The 15,891-nt window shown below is 41.1% G+C and overlaps 1 protein-coding gene across 3 annotated transcripts; it reads right to left on the bottom strand.

The window, feature by feature from the left end:
- Nucleotides 1–1,034: 1,034 nt before the first annotated feature.
- Nucleotides 1,035–15,136, bottom strand: NAA20 (N-alpha-acetyltransferase 20, NatB catalytic subunit). Of its 3 annotated transcripts, XM_044263542.1 has the most exons (6): nucleotides 15,023–15,136; nucleotides 11,078–11,102; nucleotides 8,296–8,386; nucleotides 7,530–7,665; nucleotides 1,983–2,128; nucleotides 1,035–1,549 (listed from the first exon to the last, which is right to left on the bottom strand). In XM_044263542.1, the coding sequence occupies exons 1-6, from the start codon at nucleotides 15,073–15,075 to the stop codon at nucleotides 1,464–1,466; spliced, it is 537 nt and encodes a 178-aa protein (XP_044119477.1). In that variant the 5' UTR covers nucleotides 15,076–15,136; the 3' UTR covers nucleotides 1,035–1,463. The 3 variants fall into 3 exon arrangements, with proteins under 3 accessions (XP_044119477.1, XP_044119475.1, XP_044119478.1); XM_044263540.1 differs by lacking the exons at nucleotides 11,078–11,102; nucleotides 15,023–15,136 and adding an exon at nucleotides 10,627–10,814 and having other exon boundaries at nucleotides 8,296–8,362; XM_044263543.1 differs by lacking the exons at nucleotides 11,078–11,102; nucleotides 15,023–15,136 and adding an exon at nucleotides 10,145–10,171 and having other exon boundaries at nucleotides 8,296–8,362.
- Nucleotides 15,137–15,891: the final 755 nt, after the last annotated feature.

Below are 15,891 nucleotides of genomic sequence, written 5' to 3'. Positions count from 1 at the left end.
TTACTAAATTTACAAATAATATTAAGGAATTTAAAAAGCAATAAAATAGTAAAAGGGATTTTAAAAAGCTAGTCAGTATGGTACTAAATTGTGTCTTAAAAGTAAGCTAGTGTTTGAGGGCAGAGGCAGCTAGGACAGCCAGGATTAAAGGCATCCTGTGTTCAACACTGGTGCTTCAGGCTCTGGACCAGTGTCACCCCAGCTGCTGGGTGTCACATGGGTCCTGACGATGGAGTACTGAGGTCTGTCTGGTTGGCCAAGAGGAATATTTCTGATTTTTTTTTTTTTAAGATTTTATTTATTTGTCAGAGAGAGTGAGCACAGGCAGACAGAGTGGCAGGTGGAGACAGAGGGAGAAGCAGGCTCCCTGCTGAGCAAGGAGCCCAATGTGGGATTTGATCCCAGGATGCTGGGATCATGACCTGAGCCGAAGGCAGCTGCTTAACCAACTGAGCCACCCAGGCGTCCCTCCGATTTTAATACCCTTTGGCTAAGTGCAGAGTTAAGGAGTGAGATGAAAGTAGGACAAAATGCTAATATAAGTGACTATTCAGGGTCTTCCTACGATTTTGTCCTGTTTATGCTGCATAAGAACAAAAATTAATGGTCAGATTCCCAATGTAAACTCCTACCACCATGTTCTGGCTAGTGCCAGCATGCAATGCATGAAGGAAAAGCTTACCCTCTCATGGGAGAACATGAACGATATCTCTCACCCTCAACTCCACAAGAGGTAAGTCCTTTCACAGGCAAAAGCTTTTTAGTAATTATTTCTGTGGGGTTTTCTTTAGCCACTTTTACTCACTGGATATTTTTACAAGTAAAGAAAACTACACATGAAACTACATGGGTGGCCCATGACCTAGTTTTATGGCCTTTCTTTTGAAATTAGGTTCTTTTTCCCTTTTAAAGAAACCTCAGTGTCTTTTATATTTTCAAAGGCAGGATTTAAGCAAAGTGGTGTGAGATTAGACAAGGAAAAGACCTGGGATTAACAGTATGAAAACAAGTATCACACTTCCAGAACACATTCATAGAGTCTACAGTGCATTTTATTATACATCTTAGATTTATACATTTCATATATGCTTTTAAAGCTTCAATTAACAGTTCGATACAAAATAAAAAATATATATGCAGCAGTGGTTCTCAGGCACGGAATTTAGGAGGAGACTGGAGCAAGTTTTTTCCCTAGCATATAGTGAAATTATGACCCAAAATAGCGGAATGTTTCCGTCTGACCTAGCTGCCTTTTTGACTGAATTTTATTACAGTGAACAGCTTTAGTAGGTATGATATTGCTAATTGGAAACAATGAGACTGAAGTTTATAACCTGTATTTTCTTGAAGTCTGTAAGACCTAAATGATTACTTTTCTCCTAATAGAGCTCCAAGATCATCCAATGAAAATAATATTGTCCATAAAATATCTGGAGCATCAGCCTAAGAACCACTGCCCATGGTTATTCAATGTCTTCAGGCCTCACAGGATGAGGTAATGGTATGATGGATTTCTTCTCAGTGTCTCTGGAAAGTGCTTTCCTCATATCTGTTAGGAAGCAAAATTTAATGTAAGTACCCAAATACCAAAATATCTTATGTGGAAGTGTCTATGTAAAGTTCCCATAAGAGGTTTTTCCCCTACCCCTCCATTTACTAGGTCCTCAGAAAATGTGTTTAAGTGAGACTCCTAGTCACAAACTGAGTTCTGTGTACCAGTGTTCTTTTGACAAAATCTTAGTAAAATTAACATGCGTGTATGTAACATAATTAAACAACTGACAGTTAATTAACCACTGGTTATTGTAAGTTAACCAGTGGTGGGTTCATGAAGGCAGGTTAAAGGGGATTTAATTATAGCTCAAATTTAAAAACTGAAGTCCAACAAATATGGTTTTCAACTTATTAAAATGACTAGTGTATAGAATAAATGTAAATGTTTTTGCTTTTGCGGGGGGATATTGCCACAGAAGGGAGCTCACCATAGGCATCCTCATCGGGCTCCCCGTTGCTGGCCGAGTAGTACTCTATGACCGTCCTGTACACGCTGTAGCCCAGTTGCTTATACATGTTGACTGCAACTTGGTTAGACACTCTTACAAAGAGATCGACGAAAAATCCACCCTTTCTTTAAATCAGAAAAAAAAGGGGAAATGTTAAAATGTGGGAAATTCTAGAAAATACTTACATGTTTTGAAACAACACTTGTTTTCAGTTGGCTTTGATTAATATTTAAAGAAGGGAAATAATAGGACTTTGCAGCTGATTACCTTGTATCCATTTTTATTTCTGAGGATTTATGTCAATTATTTTGACGTACAAAGAGATACTTTCTGTTAGCATACTAACATTTAAAAACCTGTTATTTTCTTTTAAAGATAAACTTCTAGAACATTTTTTAAAACCATAATTCTGTCTTTAATTACTGTATATTTTACATCACAGTAATGACGTGCTTATTTTCAACTAGTAATACAATTATTTTCACCCGTATGTGCAAACTAAAGATTTGAGCAATAACAAGCACCCATGTGGCCATGGCCCACACGTAACGACCAGACATGAACTGCCTGACAATGGCATCCCTAAAGCCATCAGTTCTCTCTGGGCAGTGACAGCCATCCCCCTTACCCAGAGGTCTCCAAGTTCCAACCCACTCTCATTAGCTCCTCGGGTTTTGCCGTAGATTCACCACCTAGTACAGTGTTTCCTATTGATGAATTTTACATAAATATTATTGTACTTTGCATATCCTCTGGTGATTTGCCCCTCTCAGTCAAGTGCAAGTCGGCCTTGTGTAGCTGGATTTTGTTCATTTTCCCTCTTTTTAGCGCTCCCTTGTATGGGTGAATACACTACAAGTCGTCCATAGTCACACAGATAAACATTTCGGGTTATGATTATAAACTGTGCTGCTACGAATATTTTTATTGTATGTCTCATGGTACAGTATCTAAGGTCTACAACTAAGAGTGTGATCACTGGCTCATAGGGGCATCTTCACCTTTTTTAGGTAGTACCCACTTCCTAGCAGAGGGGGAGACTCCATTCCCATAGTGACAAGGCTTGGTGCATTTTTATTTTTGAAAATGTCCTAAGTATCTCAGGGTAATTTTAATTGGCATTTCTCATTACTAATGGGGCTAAATACATTTTTGTAGGTCACTTAGATTTCTCATTTTTTCAGTCCTTATTGGTCTTCACAATGTTTTTCCCCTCAGCTGTGGTCCTCTATGTATTCTGGGTAGTTGACATTGTGTAAAGGATTGTTGCCAATCTTGTCCCAGTTTGTGGCTTGACTTGTTATTATCCTCATGTAACTTTTGATGAACAGAAACTTCACTGAAGTTGCATATGAGCCTCTACTTTACAATCAGACTTTTTATGGCTTATTTAAGAAGCTCTTTTCGACCCTGAGGTCATGGATATGCTCTCCTATATTACTTAAAAGGGCTTTTGAGTTTCGTTTTTCCACATGTAGGTTTTTAATAAATCTGGAATTGATTTGTGTATGGTAAGGCAGTAATCTGGGAAATGTTTTTCCCATGTGGTTATCCAGTCGTGCCACCGTCCTTACTGAGGACTGTATCCCTCCACTGCTGCTCTGCAGTTGCTTCCTCTGAGTTATGTCAGGATTTGTGTGTCCCTGCGTCTGTTCCTCAGCTCTGTTCCTCTGGTCTTGACAAGTACTCCAGCACTGACACAGAGCTCACTCATTACAGCTTGATATTTGGAGGGGCAAACCTTCCCACCTTGTTGTTCAAATGATCTTGTCTCTTTCCATTCCCCTGTAAGCTTCAGAATCAACTGAACAAGTCTCACAAAAAGACTGGAGATGTGGGTTGCAGTTACAGTTTGGCTCCATGGATCTAACACCAGTTTAGCCCTCCCTGGCACTGACATAGTTCTCTCTCCACTAAGAGAGGTCATCTTTTCTGTTTCTCAGGGAAGTGTTAGAAACTTCAGAGAAGTCTTGCATAGCTCTTGTTAGATTTTTCTCAAAGGCCTTAATTTATTCTGATGCCACTGTAACTGGCATCTTTTCTCAAATTTTACTTTTAATGTATAACTGAAATTGATTTTTATACTGATTGTCCAACAACTCTGCTTAGCTTTTATTCTAAACATTTGTTTGTAGCTTCTTGTGGTTTTGTTTGTAGTCTTGTGTGTACCAAATAAGAGCTTTGTTTCTTCTCAATGCTTGTATCAAATTTTTCTTGCTGTACTATGCTCTCTAGGATTTCCAGTAAATTACTGAAGATGGGCTGACTGTAGGCATTCTTGTCTCAGCCCTTTCTTCAAAGGGAAAGCATTCACTGCATCACTGCTAATATTTACTATAGATTTTTGGTAAATATTCTTTTTTTAGGTTAAGGGAAGTTCTCCCCTTCTATTTCCTACATTGTTAACCATTTTTAATCAATAGGATTTTATCAAAGCATTTTCTGCACTTACTAACAATTGTTCTCCTTTAATTTATTAATAGGTTGGAATACATTTACAGGTTTTCTCATGTTAAAACAACCTTCCTTCCCCTGAATATCATCCTTTTTATTAACTGCTGAGTCCCATTTTGCTAAGATTTTTCTGGGACTTTTGCATCTATAAAGACTGCATATTTTCTTTAAATTTCCATTCCTCATATTTCTTGTTGGGCTTTCTTATGTATTACTCTAGCCTTTAGTTTGTGTAAAAGTGAACTTCCAATCTTTACACTTCTTAAAATAGTTGGTAAAATTTGGTCAGAGAAGTCGTAGCTTTCTGGAAAGATTTTTAGCTACTGATGGTGATCTGTTGAGGAAGGGGGTCCTGCCTGCAACCTATTTTTGTACTGCTCTCCCGCTAAGGACAGTTTTTAAAACTCTGAAGGGGTGTTTAATATACACACACACATGCACTAGATTAGCTGGCCTGTAAAGCTTAAGTATCTGGCCTAGGAAAAGTAATCACCCCTATTCTGTGCCCTTAATCAATTTGTCTAATTGTTCTATAGTTTGAAAAAGGATGTTCAAATCTCTCATTATGATAAAGTTTACTTATTTTTCTTTGTGCTTTTATCAATTTTTGCATTTTTACTTTGAATTTATGTCCCTGTGTACATAAAACTTACAATTATTACATCTTCCTGATGCATTAAATCTTTTCAAATGTAAGCAGTGACCCTTTTTTTTACTCTGAAAAATTACTGAACTATTATGTGACTCTTGTTAATAAGTATACCAGCTGTCTTTTGATTAGAATTTGCATGATAATTTTTAAAATTTCTTTCAATCTTTAATCTTTACATATATTTCCTGTAAATACAGTTCTGGCGGTCTTACTGTTGTAAGAACACTTTAATGTGAAGTTTTTCTCTTTCAATAAATTTTAAATGTATGTTATTCTTTTACTACAGGTAAACTGTACAGCAGACTATAGGGGTTATTCATTCTAACTGAACTTTATGCCTGCTGATTAGTAACTTCCACTCCCCTCTTCCTTAGTCTTTGGCTACCACCATTCCACTCTTTGATTCTCCAAATTTACCTGTTGTGGATATCTCATATAAGTGGAATCACACATCATTTGTCTTTCTGTGACTGGCTTCAGTTTACCATAATGGCTTCAGGTCTTTGTCTTTTATAATTAGTCCATTAATCTTTAGTGCTGTATTTACTGATTATATTTGGATTCATAGCTAACATCTCTTTTCAGGCTTCTTATGTGTTTTACCACTTTAATTTCCTTTTTCTCTTTTGTTTTTAATGTGTATAATTAAAAATACATGTATGTATGTAGGTATACACAAACACACACACACACACTAAGCTTAGCAACTGTTTGAAAATAACGAAGATTTAGAAAATGGAAAAGACAGGAGCGTAGTTGTTTTCTATTCTGAGACTCTGTCCCATAAGTACATAAAATCGTATGTGTAGGGTGATAGCTCATTAGAACCTATTTCTTAACTCCCTGTCCACTATATAATAATGCCAAATACTTTTTTTCAAAAAGATGACAAATGCCATTAACAAATATGTATAAACTAAAATTTTTCAAGTATAAACTAAAATTTTTCAAGTACTAGAACTGATTTATTTTTCAGTTAATACTATTTTCTCTCTTTCCTGAATAAACTCAAGTTCCTTTTAACCCCAACTTGGCCCAAAGCATTTTCAGCTTGGTTAGCTACTTCTTTAAAACTTGCATTTTTAGGGCACCTGGGTGGCTCAGTGGGTTAAGCTGCTGCCTTCGGCTCAGGTCATGATCTCAGGGTCTTGGGATAGAGTCCCGCATCAGGCTCTCTGTTCAGGAGGGAGCCTGCTTCCCTCTCTCTCTCTCTCTCTCTCTGCCTGCCTCTCTGCCTACTTGTGATCTCTGTCAAATAAATAAATTAAATCTTAAAAAAAAAAAAATCCATTAAGTGTAAAACCTCAAGAGCCCTTCTCAGCAAATATCCCCTATTATATACTTCTAGGCATTTAAAAGTAGAGGAAAAAAATAAGTGGCAGCTTGACAACTGATTAAACTTAAACACACATCTCTTACCTCTTTTAGAATGGGAGCTGGCAGGAGTCTTTTAATTATATTACTTTTATCTTATATAATGAGGGTGTTTGACCTACACAATAGGTCTTTATTTAAAAAAGTCCTAAATCCGGCAGTTTTTTTTTTTTAGTGTGTACCCAGAGTGCTCCAAAGTGGCTCAAACTCTTAGAGGTGCTACAGGATACTTCAGATGTTTGGGGGAAACACAGATAAACCTTATACGTCAGACACTGGCAAACTACTAGTTTGATATAATCACAAATGCAGCATTACATGGCGTTAAGCTTCTTCTAACGACAAAGGTCATCAAAGGTTTTATGAAGCCAGGTTTTGGCAGTTCCTGTGACTAAAAAAAAAAACAACAACCCAGTACTACAAGAAAATCAGTATGAAGTAAGAATGCAGGTGGTTGTGTCAAATCTGTTTCCAAGATTAAGAAGTCATGAAATGCCCAAAAGGCACACATTTCATTAGGTAGCCGCAGTTATTTAACAATGAAATATTTTTTCTCTCAGTTTGTTTATTTTTTCCAAACAGCTACTAGTTTGTTAGGCCATAAGTATTTACTAAGCAGGTGGGACATAACTGGTTAAGTCTAAACTGAGGGATTTTTTTTTTTTCATTGGCCATAGGAGCACTATGAAAAAAAATCACTGAGATGCAAAGGGCGATGCTGACAGAGAATTTGGAAACATCTGCAACAGTGTCAAGAACACCAAAACAAAACAAAAAAAAAACCTTAAGGGCTAGTCTTGGATTGCATCTATTACCCAGCACATAAGCCCATGGCAGGTCACTTACTTGGCCTGAATTTTCCTCAATGGCAAAATAGGGACAATGCTACTACTCTGAATATGTGAATACACAACTACTGATGCAAATGAAAATCCTGCAAACTGAAGCACAATATTCAGCCTGAACAGAAAAAAAACTTAGAAATTTTCACCATGAAAAAAACCAAATAGGGTTCATAAATTATTACTTGAAAAGCAGGATCTCACCTTTCTGAAATCTCCTCTAATAACTCCATAAGTTTAGCAGCCAAACCAAGGCGTCGAAATTCTGGGGCGACAGAGAGAGCAGTGACGTGCCCGTGCCATTCTTCCCTAGCTACTGAGCCTTCTGCTTTACCCATGACTGCCAATAAAAGATTGCACTCAGTAATTAAACACATGGATTTATACATGAATACAGAATGACTGTTGGTACATTTTTATTATAAAGGACACTAATGACGAAGTTTTAATTTTTAAGTAACACAGAGTCATCTAGCTAATGGTTATTAGTGCTCTTATTTGACTCTCACTTAGAGAAAGGTTTTTTTTTTTTTAAAGGAATGATACACTAAAAACACAACTAATTTTGAACACAATCAGAATATCTTTTTAAATATCTACATTTCATGTAGGTATGTATGTGTACACAAAACTTAAGAGTCCACAGCTCAAATTTTTGTTAGTAATGCCACTAATTCAATGAAGATGCTATAATTCCTGTGTTATGTACCAAAAAAAACCATGAAGAAATATAAGCATAGATTGAAAGATCCATGAAGCCTGAGACCTTGTCTGTCTGTGTCCCCTGGGGCCTAGAGCACAATGCCTAAAATATAGAAAGCATGGGTGAGCTGTCAGTGGTTAAAGGAAATAAAATTCTAGGCAGCATGATTATATTTCCACTTCTGCAATCAATCTAAAACAATCAGTTGAAACCTACATTAAAATCTCAACTGCCTACTCAGAAAAGTTCTAGTGGTATTATACTTACTATAACCCATTAACTCTCCACCAGGTGCCTCCGCAACAATGAAGTACTCTGGCCAGTGGGCGAGGTACTGTAAGTAAAAAGGAATCCCATACTAGAGTCTCGTTAAGGAGTGTGGAAGGTAATGGACAGTACAAAGTTCTTCATAAAAGAAACATTGTGAAGAAAGTTTACCTTGAAAATATATTGTTACTTTATCCCCAGCTCAATATATGTGTGATCTGTATATTCATGTCAGTACATTATTTAGGTTAGCACTAATAATTTATAACAAAATTGCCTGAGTTCAAAAATAGGAGTGGAGACAACACCATCTAATAGCAGAGAACCAGGAGTCTGAAGTTCTATTATCTGTGTCCATACTGATCACATTGTATCTAAATCTCCGCACAACAGTTACCAGCACTGGATATTGTTCACTCGCTCCCTCCCTTTTGGATATGAATGTCATGTTCACTCTATCCCTGGTGCTGAGCACAAAGTAGATGCTCAATGCATTTGTTTTTCCATAACTGCACTAGAAAATTAATGATTAGTTCCTACTTCAGCTGTGTGGCTGTGAAAATAACTAAAAGTTAAGTATTTCCAGAGTCAATCAATTACCTAGTGTTTCCCCTCCACTGACTCAAATTCTCCCTTTCTGGTACTACAAATCAATGCTGACTTAAGAGTAAAAGCCTGAATAATTTGCTCATTACGACACTCTTCAACCCTGGCATCCTTACTGACATATGCTCATTCTAATTTCTTCTTAGTGTAAGCTCGCTGATACAATTCTGTGAGGGGCCACCATCAGTCACACAACTCTTCTTTTATTTCTGTAAAATCTGCTCAGTCATAAGTTCTTCAGATTCTCCTCTGAACGACAGCCACTACTTCGAGCACTCTTCAAACATAACCCGTAACGCAGCACGCTAGCCAGTCTTCCTGCTGGTCAGCCACCGACACACACTGCTACCGCCTCTCAACCAGCGTCAGGAGGCCGGGTATCGGCTCAGCAACCACAATACCTGGCAGGTTACTTGCACACACGGCCTCACCTGGATTATGGGATTTTTACTGTAAATATGAAGTGTCACTAGACACACACCATGTAAGCTGATTTGCATCCTAATACTTCACCTTATTTACGGTGAAAATTTTTTGTGTTATTCAAAAATCTTTTTAACATGGAGGTCTCTAAAAAGTCATAATTTTTTAAAATACAAAATGAAAACTTCGGTGATTTTTCTGCTCTTTCACTCAGCTTTGTTTCTGATTTGTAGCCATGTTATCGACCTATAGGTAATTTTTAATAATGTATAGTATACTCCATCAGGTGATCAATTTAAATCACCTATCTGCTGACAAGGGACATGTGGGTTATTTTCAGTGTCTTGAAAATCTTTTTAAATTCCTCACAAATACAGTATATTTTTTCTAACCATTTCCTTGTTTGTGAATGCTATTCCAAATTTTTAATATCCTAACTAATAAAAATGTCGGTAATGACATAACTCCGGGGTTAACATTTCCTATAACAGGACAGTAAATTCTCAAGGCTGGGTGGACCCTATGCTCTCTGATGCAACTACTCTGTGAAAGCATGGACAAACCTACAGACAATATGTAAATTTTTCAGCATGGTTGTGTCTTATTAGACACAATACAGTTTTGTAAACTGTATTTACAAAAATAAAAATAGGCAGTGGACCAAATTTGGCCCATGCCTTAGTTTGCCAAGTCCTCACCTGTTATTTTTAGCTCCTGGGAAGTGGAATTACTTAGTGTATATTACACTGCCAAAGTGCCTTCCAGAAAGACTCTCACAGTTTATACTGTCACTAGCAATTTATGAGAATGTTCCTCTTACCTTCATCAGCATGAGTTTAATCATTTTTTAATCCCTGATAATGTGATAGGTAAAGCACAGCATATCATTTTGGTTTTAATCCACATATCTTTTGCCTGGTGAGACTAAACCCTTAATATATGTTATTAGCTTCTTTGCCCTCTTTTGTTAAATTATCAGTTAACAGTACCCTCCTACTCTGCAGTGGACATGGAGTAGAAGCTAGAAAGCCACTGAGAATGTGGGGTTGTCTCTTAGTGGAACATAACCCACAGCACCCCAACTTCACACATCTTTGCCCACTTTCATTGGGGGACATCATAGATATGGCTAATTATTACCCCCAAATCCTTCCTTAGTAATAAGCCCAAATGGGAAGCTGGGCTCATTCCTGGACTGTTCTAGCTCACTGAGTGTGGCAGGAGGCAGCTCCTGGTCAGTGGGATACAGAAGCCTGTATGGTACTTCCTAAAGGTACTCCTGGAAGGGAATGTCACTCTCACCTTCCCCTCTGTTGATCCTCCTTGCCAGGAACATGGACGTGATGCCCGAGAAAGCCAAGGCCACCCTGGGAGTGAGATGGTGGTTACAGTGCACAGCCTGGTGGCCAATGACTTCATGAAACCACCACAGACTGCTCGTCACCACTAGGCTTCGTTCAGAGAGTAATAACCCATCTGAAGCCTCTGCTTTCAGTTGTATGGAGCCATACTTACCACCAAGGGGAGCTGCACTGCTTTAGTTATGAGGTCATTTTGTTAGCAGCTTGCCAGGCAGATTTAAGACAACTCTTAGTCCCAGTTTGTTTGGTTTTTTAAATTGCTTTCAATGTTGCTTATGTTTCCTGGCCCGCAAGTTTTAAAGTTTTTCGGTACTCAAGTCATTTTTTCTTTTGTTTCTCCATGTTCCTTACTCTTAGCCTTCATTTAACTTTTTTTTTTTTTAAAAGGATACAGTTTCTGTAAGTGGATCCAAGTTACTAAAAGAAAGAAAAGAAATGTCAATAGTAAGCAGTGTTGACAAAACCAGTTTAAATAAGCCACTGAAACTAAAAACATGCACCAAAAAAACAAAACATGCTAAATCCACAACTTTAAAACCAACTTTAGGGCTAAGAAAGATACCAAAGGCCAAACTAAGCCACCACAGCCACTATAACGATATCTATAAATTTTTATTTAACGGTTTCTTCCTTACAAGTGACTTTATAGTTAATACACCTGCATCAAAAACTTCCATTTTTCTAAATGGCAGTAAATCATCAATGGAACTGGAGCCCAACCAGGCATGAAAGTCACAGAAAGTAGAACCAGCTCCCGGCAGCATCTGACAGCAGTCCCTCCCGCCTGTCTCTGGGCCTTCAGCTGCTCAGTGTGGGCCTTCTCACCACTCAGTTTCCATCCACTCTTCTACATTCTTACCTCCTCTTCCCCACCATCCCATCCCTTAACTTTTGGAGGAAGACTCCCGGATCTGGCTCTGGTGCTACCCAGCACCTGTCCCACCTGATCACAACACTCCTGAGTCAACAGTTCTTAAAACGCACCCTGCAGCTGGCTGCAAAGAGCTCTGCCCTCACTTCCCTATTCAGCTAATGGAACCACTATTTTGCCAGGCTCAAAACCAGCCACCCATAACTTCCTCTTGTATACCCAGCCAGATTCTTCTTTGGGACCCTTATCAAGGCACTTCTCCAGGCCAATAGTTCTCAAACTTTTGGTTTCAGAAACTGTTTACACTCAGAATTATTGAGGACCCCCAAAGAACTTGTTTAAGTGGGTTATATCTACTGATAATGACATTTTCTAAAACATTTTAAAATAAATCAATTACATGTTAGTAACTTTTTATTTAAACCAAAAGTGACTACTTTCAGGAACACAATTTAGCGACAAAAAAGGCTTTGGTTTAACAATTTACAAATCTTTGTTAATGTCTGGCTTAAGACAGCTTGGGGGCGCCTGGGTGGCTCAATGGGGTAAGCCTCTGCCTTCAGCTTGAGTCATGGTCTCGGAGTCCTGGGATTGAGCCCCACATGCTGAGCAGAGAGCTTGCTTCCCCCTTTCCGCCTACTTGTGATCTCTCGGTCAAATAAATAAGTAAAATCTTTTAAAAAAAAAAGGGCAGCTGGAGTCTCACATCTGTGTCTGCTACGCTTGGTATTGCAAGCCACACAGCTGAAAACTCCACTGTGCACATGTGAGAGAATGAAAAAGGCAAAAAAAACCATCTTGGTGCTTTCCTGAAAATCACTCTAACCTTGCAAAAAGGGAAGAGCGTCAGCCACACCTGGAGAAGCACTGTTCCAGTGTGGGAATACAGTCTCCCACACTCCTCAATGACTGCTTTATAGCCTTGCCTCAACCATCCACAACAGGCCACCTCCTTCTCATTATCAGCTGCTTCCTATTTCACAACAGAAAATACACAATAGGAAGAAGCCTTCACCAAGGTCCCACCATGGCACCCACACATCTACAGCGTCTGCAGCCCCCTCTACTCGCTCTCCTGTAACCATGCCTGGAGTGCTGGTGGGCAGATCCGCCCCCTTCCACTGCCCAGACCCCCATTCCCAAAAGTCTCCCCTCCTGGGATAAAAGTACAGACATGCTGCACACTGGGCCATCAGCAGCTCCTGACATGGCTCCCCACTTCCTCCACCTGAAATGCTCTCCTCACAGAGCTTCCAAGACCCACCATCAGCTTCTCCTCCCAACTCAAAGGGACACTAGCTCTCCTACAACACCTGGAGCCTCTTTTTTCCTATCCACACTCACTCCACCACTGATGTCACCTAGCATCCTGGTTTTAATACCATCTACATAGTGTGGGTCCCCCAAATTGCTATTGTTAGCCTAGACACTTACCTGATTTCTGCACCTGGGAATCTCAAAGCACTTAGTGGAGAAGCCCAACTCGTAGGAGGTCCTCTCTAAGATCCAACCCTGTTCCCACTTTCTCACTCTGCTCTATACACATCAGCTGCCCCCCACCCCTTCAGAAACAGGTACCTGTGCCCTAACTATTCTCTCTGCCTCGATGTTCTCCTCCTCCCAATATCCATAGGACTCAACTCCTCACCTCCCTTTCAGTTAAGACAAGGCTTTGCGCGAGCCTGGATGGCTCACTGGGTTAAGTGTCCAACTCTTGATTTTGGCTCAGGTCGTGCATGGTGCTCTGGGCGCCTGAATGTGTGCACATGCCCTCTTAAAATACACACACACACACACACACAAATATATATATATATATATATATATATATATATATATATATAGGTTTTGCCAACTACTTTTAAAGCTTCCAGGCACACTGTCCCTTCCCGGGCTTGCAACTCCCACACCCAAACCTTTGTCATCATTTCTGGCCTGTTGCCAAGATGTCCTAAATGGCGTATCTGCCTGGTATACCTCCTCCAATTTCCTCACCTTCCACATAACTGTGGTGAAGTGCTCCAGCCCCAGAGCACTGGTCCTTAAAGCAGCCTTAAACAATATGCATTTCCAAAGTACTCCCTGATGGTCTGGGACCACTCTTTAAAGAACCACTGTTCCAGGGCCAATATTTTTGGATTAGATTCCCTGCTTCACCCACACCCACCACAGAGCTCTAGCACGTGGGGCAATTCTCTGGCGCTCTCAGTACCTTAGTTTTACTCATACAAAAAATGGGGATAATGAGAGCACCTGCCATAGAGAACTGTGAGGAGTAAATGGATTATTACAGTGCCAGAGCCCAGCAAGCACAGGGGGAGCTCAACACAAGCCACATTAGTTACACTGCTCTGATTGAAAGAGGCCCATTAGAAAATTCTCCCCAACAGTCAAGACTGAAACCTCAACAACAAAGCGAAAGTCCAGTTTCACCAGCTGATCTGATGGTGCAGTTAGAGAAACCCACCACTCCAGTCACACTTGCCTCCGTGTCTGGCCGCAAGCTTTCTCTCCTTCACACCTGCTTCCTTCTCCAGAACTTCCTCATCACTGTCAACATTTTATCCACCCTTCAAGGCTCACCCCCTCTTTGCAAGGTTTCTAGCCACATCCTCTCAAGTGCTTCCCATCCTCCTAACACTTGAATCCGAACCACTTGATCCTCAGTTTTCACACACTGCCCAGCTATCTTTAAAGTGGATTTTGGAGTGGGCGGGTGGATAGATGGATGGATGGACGGACGGACAGACATGTGAGGAAGTCAACATACCAACATGTCAACTGTAGAATCCAGCCGAAATGTCTCTGAGTGTTCAGCGTAAAATTCTGTCGACTTTTTAAACGTTCAGAAACTTATGTAATAAAATGCTTGTTTAAGTACCTGCAAGTCACAATCCTGCCTTAACTCGGACTTAAGGTACACACAGTGGGCCTCCATCAGCATGTGCCCGCCCCGACTACTCACACCTGAAAGTTGTCCAGGCTGAATGCGCCGCTTCAGCAACGAAACGAACCCGGGCCAAGAAAGAAACGGCGGCCGGTGCCACACTCACAAGGTCTCAATCCGATACAAATGGAACCATCGGCCGCTGGGCTCACCAAACACTTGGCTGTGGACCTCGCAACGACCTCCGGACCTGCCTGGACACTGGCCGCAGGCGGCAGTCCTTGGCTGCCTTCGGGCCGCTCCCCCACCCCCTCCCGCCCGCCCCGGCGCTTCGGGACAGCCACAGCGACAGGCCGCCCGCGCGCTGCCGCGACTCCGACGAGCACGCAAGGACGCGAGAGGAAGCTGCAGCGCCTGGGCCAAGGTCAGCAGGGAGGTCCGCACGTCCGCCCCGGCCCCGGCTCCGGCTCCGACCCGGCGGCTCCCAGGGACGCGCCAGGGGCGGCCGGCGCGGGATAGGCCTGCGGGCCCGGGACAGGGGACGCGGCCACCCACGCCAGCCCCGGGCGCCTCACTCACATGTTGTTGAAGCGGAACAGGTCATCGCACGTGAAGGCCCGGAGCGTAGTCATTGCGCCGCCGCCGCGGAAGCAGGCTTAGGAGACCCCCGCGCCCGCCCCGCCGGAAGTTGTCCTGCGCGCGGTTGCCGCGGAGGCGGGGCGGAGAACTGCTTCCGGGCCACGAGTTGCTCGGCAACCACGACAGCTACACGGCTCTCTCTGGCGGCGGCGTCTGGAATTGCAGGATCATTCTTGTAAAGTCACGGGGATCTTATCCGTCAGAGCCTCAAAAGTCCTCCGTGGGAGTTTCTAGTGGAAGTAAATAGTGTGATCTGCTAAAAAGGAGACAGAAAGCTGCCCAGGGGTTAGAAAATTATAGCAGAAAAGCGGGGTTCTGGAACACTGCGTGGTCTGTAATAAATGAGAAATATTGTGGACCAGAATGGGAAAATTCATGGTCCAGAGCTGCCCATCCCACTGATGCCAGCACAGTATGTGATCTCAAATATTCTAATGCCACGTTTACAAACATAAAGAGAAAGGTGAAATGAATTTTAACTGTATGTTGTTTTACTCCATAATATAAAAAATATTATTTTACATGTAATCAATTAAAAAAATACTAACAATGTTTTACTTTTTTATCTGGTGTGTATTTTACATTTGCAGCATATTTCAATCCAGCAGGTGATCTGTCATCAGAAATACTTGTTCTGCATTTATTTTTTTTAAGAGTTTATTTATTTATTGTCAGAGAGAGTGAGCACAGGCAGACAGAGTGGCAGGCAGAGGCAGAGGGAGAAGCAGGCTCCCTGCTGAGCAAGGAGCCCAATGTGGGACTCAATCCCAGGACGCTGGGATCATGACCTGAGCTGAAGGCAGCTGCTC

Source organism: Neovison vison, chromosome 8 (genome assembly GCF_020171115.1).
Source record: "Neovison vison isolate M4711 chromosome 8, ASM_NN_V1, whole genome shotgun sequence".
Lineage (NCBI taxonomy): Eukaryota > Metazoa > Chordata > Mammalia > Carnivora > Mustelidae > Neogale > Neogale vison.
This window is presented reverse-complemented; position numbering and strand designations above follow the sequence as displayed.

Bases quoted from the DNA above. Each gene is read 5' to 3' on its own strand.
- NAA20 (XM_044263540.1), bottom strand. From the start codon at position 10,743: ATGAAGTCATTGGCCACCAGGCTGTGCACTGTAACCACCATCTCACTC. The intron at 7,666-8,295 runs GTAAGTATAATA...TTTTATTGGCAG, and splicing joins TGGAGAGTTAATGGGTTATA to TCATGGGTAAAGCAGAAGGC. The intron at 2,129-7,529 runs GTGAGATCCTGC...TCTGATTTAAAG, and splicing joins TTAGAGGAGATTTCAGAAAG to AAAGGGTGGATTTTTCGTCG.